This window comes from Atta colombica, unplaced genomic scaffold (assembly GCF_001594045.1).
Source record: "Atta colombica isolate Treedump-2 unplaced genomic scaffold, Acol1.0 scaffold220, whole genome shotgun sequence".
Classification (NCBI taxonomy): domain Eukaryota; kingdom Metazoa; phylum Arthropoda; class Insecta; order Hymenoptera; family Formicidae; genus Atta; species Atta colombica.
The window spans coordinates 828,308-832,427 of NW_017259317.1; the positions used below are offsets into that span (position 1 = coordinate 828,308).

Below are 4,120 nucleotides of genomic sequence, written 5' to 3' on the forward strand. Positions count from 1 at the left end.
CTACTTAGATGCTATTTGCGCTGTGATGTTCTTGAGTTGCTGTTTATATATTTCCGCTTCCTTCTCTTTTTCTTGTAATTGCTTACGATACTCGGCGGCTTGTCTTCGCGCTTCTGCTAATTGTCTATTCAGTACTGCTATATCTGTTACTGGTTCCCTGTTTTCTGGATTGTCTTCTTCAATAATTTTTTCTATATCATCATCTAATTGTGAAACTGTTGATTCCACGATCTTTGACGGAGCATACACAATTTTCTGAAATATAAAAATATTTATTTATTATCTATTGTTAATTTGTATTTTATATCTGAAATATATAAATAATCTTACTTCTTTTGTCGAGATAGAATTCTTGATTTCAGTGACAGTAGATGCTGTTGAAGTGTTAGGAACTGTTGTGACCAATAATTTCATTGGTTTGTTATCAGCTTTTTTCAAAATATTTGGACTCCGTGACGTAGATGTATTAGAATTTGGATTTAAAATTTTTGATTGAATTTGGTCTGCTCTAATTGCTATAACTTTCTTTGATGGTCCTTTCCGCGAAGCAACTTGAAGGCGTTTAATTGGCGAACCTTTTGTCAAATTCAAAGCAATTTTTCCGGCTTCTGTAATCGCATAAATCATTTTAGAACATTATATTCTGATATAAGTTTTTAAATAATTTCAAATGTACACAAAAGCAAACCTGTTAAAACTACTGTTCTCCCACTTTCCATTGCCTTTTCTACAATAGATGATTCATCATCTACAGGTATCATTCTGATTCCATGTGTTTCTAATAACCTAAACTGTTTGCCTATCGATAAGATATCTTTATGTTTCTTATTATTCATAATATTATTCGCATTAATTATTTTTACATCTTTTTCTTGTTCGCCATCTGTATTATTTGGTGATACAGAAATTTGTTGAAAGATCATTTTTTGTTTTTTCTCAATTTGCGCTAGAAATTATAAAATAGAATTCGAAATAGAAAAAAGCATTTATAAATAAATATTTACATGAAAAAATATATTGGCATTTACCTTGAGAAAGTTTACGTTTACGTGGAGATTGTTGCTGCTGTGTTATTCCAAATTTTTGTTCCTCTTCTTGTATTATCGAACTTTTGCTATTATTGACAGCTTCTAATTGTACTAAATTATTCGTGGCTACTTCCAATTCTACAGAATTAGCCTGATTCTGTTGATGAGCTTGAATACCTATTAGCTCTCGTTCTTGTTGTAATATATCCACAAAGTCTAGCCTATCGTGCTCCAATGCAAGACTGACTGGAGTTTTTTCAAATTTACTAGTTGCACTCGTATCAGCTCCATGATCTAGTAAAATGTGCATCACATCTATATGTTCACGTTCTACTGCCCAATGCAACGGAGTCATTTTTAACTAAAATCATTTTTCATGTTAATTATCTGGTGTTAGAAGTTAATAAATGATATTTTGATATTGTACCATATCTCTGCTATTGACGTCTGCTCCATAGTTAAGCAGCAACTGTACCATCTGATGATGACCTTCATATGCTGCCATGTGTAAGGGAGTTCTATCGACTTTTGTCCTAGCATCCCTTGATATTCCTGCTCTAAGTAAAACATCAGCAGTATCTATGTGATTGTTCTGTGCGGCGAGATGGAGCGCACTTGTACCAAGCTAAAAGACAATATATATTGTATGCCTATTGTTATAGATAAAATTTATAAAGAATACAAACAGTTTTTAGATGCTAAAGCACATACCCAATCTGTGGTAAACGGTGCGCCCCTACACATGAGCTCACGAACAGCTTCAGTGTCACCATTTTTAGCACTATGTAGAAGCTGTTTACCAAGTTCCACCATAGTCGAGGCATCCTGTGATCTCGAATGAGAAGAGACATCGCAAGCCAAAAGTTCCACCTAATGACAATAGCATGACCATTAGATAATGGCTACGATTATAATCTGTGACCTATACAATAGGCAATTCTTGTTTAACTTATAGATTAAACGAAGACGCTTATTGTATAGATCATAGATTAAGTGTACAGTGTAAATCAGATTATTAACAATAGCTTCATGTAAAATCAGATAGTATATTCTTTGTACATCTTCAATATAAAAAAAAAATGCTTACTGGTATGAGAGTATCCGTGTCCAAACTCTCAATATCGTTGGTACATATGCTTTCCTGCATAGATTGCATTCTTGATTATCCAGCTCAATCACCTTCATGCAAGCAGGTTCTAAAATTATATTATCCATAACTTGTCACAATCAGTGTAGATTTTTCTGATGGGAATCGAACTGAGTGACTAATTTTCGAACATTAATCGCTGTCGTTCGACCTTGGGTCAGCTGAATCCGAAAGTAGGCCGTAAAAATAACGAGCTCGCCGACGAAGAAACACGTGCGGCCGAATACATTCGATTTGCTCCTCGCGGTGTGTCACGTGCGCGTGGTGCGTTTATTCCTCGAAATTTTTGCATCGCTACAGGATGTTTTTATTTCGCCGTCTCGGGGTCGCGAGGAACTTCCTGTTCCTGTTTCATCGAACGGAAGTCCCATGCCATAGGCCCTGTGTTACGTGCCCGAAAAAAAAACTAGTAGACCAACGAATCGGAACAGGATGTCATACTTACGACCAGTACATTATTCTCGCTGTTCTCGCGATTTTTCCGATGATCCACCGATGAGCGTGCGATGTCCGCTGGAATTCTTCCCCGTCACAGTCTCCGCGATTTACGGTCACGGTAAAGTTTCATGAAAATGGCGGCGCATTGGCGCCATTCCTAGCATCGTCCGGTTCGGCTCAGATGATAAAAGCGTTTCTTACCTGTGCGATGAGTCCATACGAGATGCCGCCTACCTCGTGTATTTACGGATATCATATGGATATCATGAGGAATTTAGATTTGCGTTTGTCATACGATATATGTGATCATCGGCATTTAATAGGATAATCTAGGATTATTAAGAACATCGACGAGATACTATTAAAGATTGACACCCTTACGGTGTTTGCAGCCTTGTGAATATTAAAATGATTAAGAGTTAAAAATTGATAATATTGTATTAATTTTATGATTTATTAGTTTAATAAACATGATTATGCATTTATAACTCAATAATACTTGATTTTTCTATAAAATTATGAGTATCAGTATCGTGAAAGTTTGATTATTAACAGAAATGATAAACGCAGAGAAAAAATTGTAATTTTCTTGCAATATATAGAATATTATAATTTTACAAGTATGCATATTTATTTATGGAACATTTATGTAATAAAAAATCATGAATTTAATAATGTATAAGCCAAATATTTATATTAATAATAATAAATTTGTATCAATTGTCGATAATGTCAGCTTTCTTCAATTACTTCCGGGCCCTTGGAGCCCTTTTTATACCACCAAAAATTTGCCCAGAATTGACGGTCTTTAATAATATCTCATCGTTAAGAAGTACAAGAATAATATCTAAGTAAAAAATTTAAATGACGAACACAACATTAAAAAAGTTTTAATATCTTCAAATCAAATTAAATTGTATCAAATCAAATTAAATTGTATGTATATAGAGAGAAATCTGAGCGTGGACATCCATAATATTCTTATATATATTCTTATTTATACTGTGTCCCGATCTTTTTCGTGTACACTGCAACATTAATTCGCTGAGTTAAAATAGCGGTCCGACTTATCGACGTTTATTTTTTACTCAAATACTATCAACCTTATAGAAAAACTGCAAGAGACAAAAATCATTAATTTTCTTTTCATAGAACTTTAAAAATTTTTTTAGAATTTTTTAGTACTGCATTTTCGTATTTTTGATTCGAGTCGCTACTATGACCCAACGAATTAATGCACTGTATCACTGAGATACTATTAAAGACCGTATCGGCTTTGGACAAACTTTCGTGATTATCAATAGAGGCTCACGGATAATTGAAGAATGATAACATTATCGACAATTAATAAAAATTTATTAATAGTTGATATTAACATAAATATTTTGATAATTTATTATTAAATTCTTTTTTATATAAATGCTGCATAAATAAATACTCACACAGCACATGTGACAGTTTGACGGCTATATATAATTATGTATATATATATATATATATATATATA

The 4,120-nt window shown here is 33.3% G+C and overlaps 1 protein-coding gene across 1 annotated transcript; it reads right to left on the reverse strand.

The window, feature by feature from the left end:
* Positions 1-2,725, reverse strand: LOC108687918 (ankyrin-3). Its single transcript, XM_018193961.1, has 8 exons — positions 2,621-2,725; positions 2,116-2,224; positions 1,740-1,898; positions 1,456-1,653; positions 1,029-1,389; positions 689-946; positions 331-608; positions 1-255 (listed from the first exon to the last, which is right to left on the reverse strand). Exons 2-8 carry the CDS (start codon positions 2,182-2,184, stop codon positions 1-3), a joined length of 1,578 nt encoding a protein of 525 aa, XP_018049450.1. The 5' UTR covers positions 2,185-2,224; positions 2,621-2,725.
* Between the last annotated feature and the right edge of the window lie 1,395 nt (positions 2,726-4,120).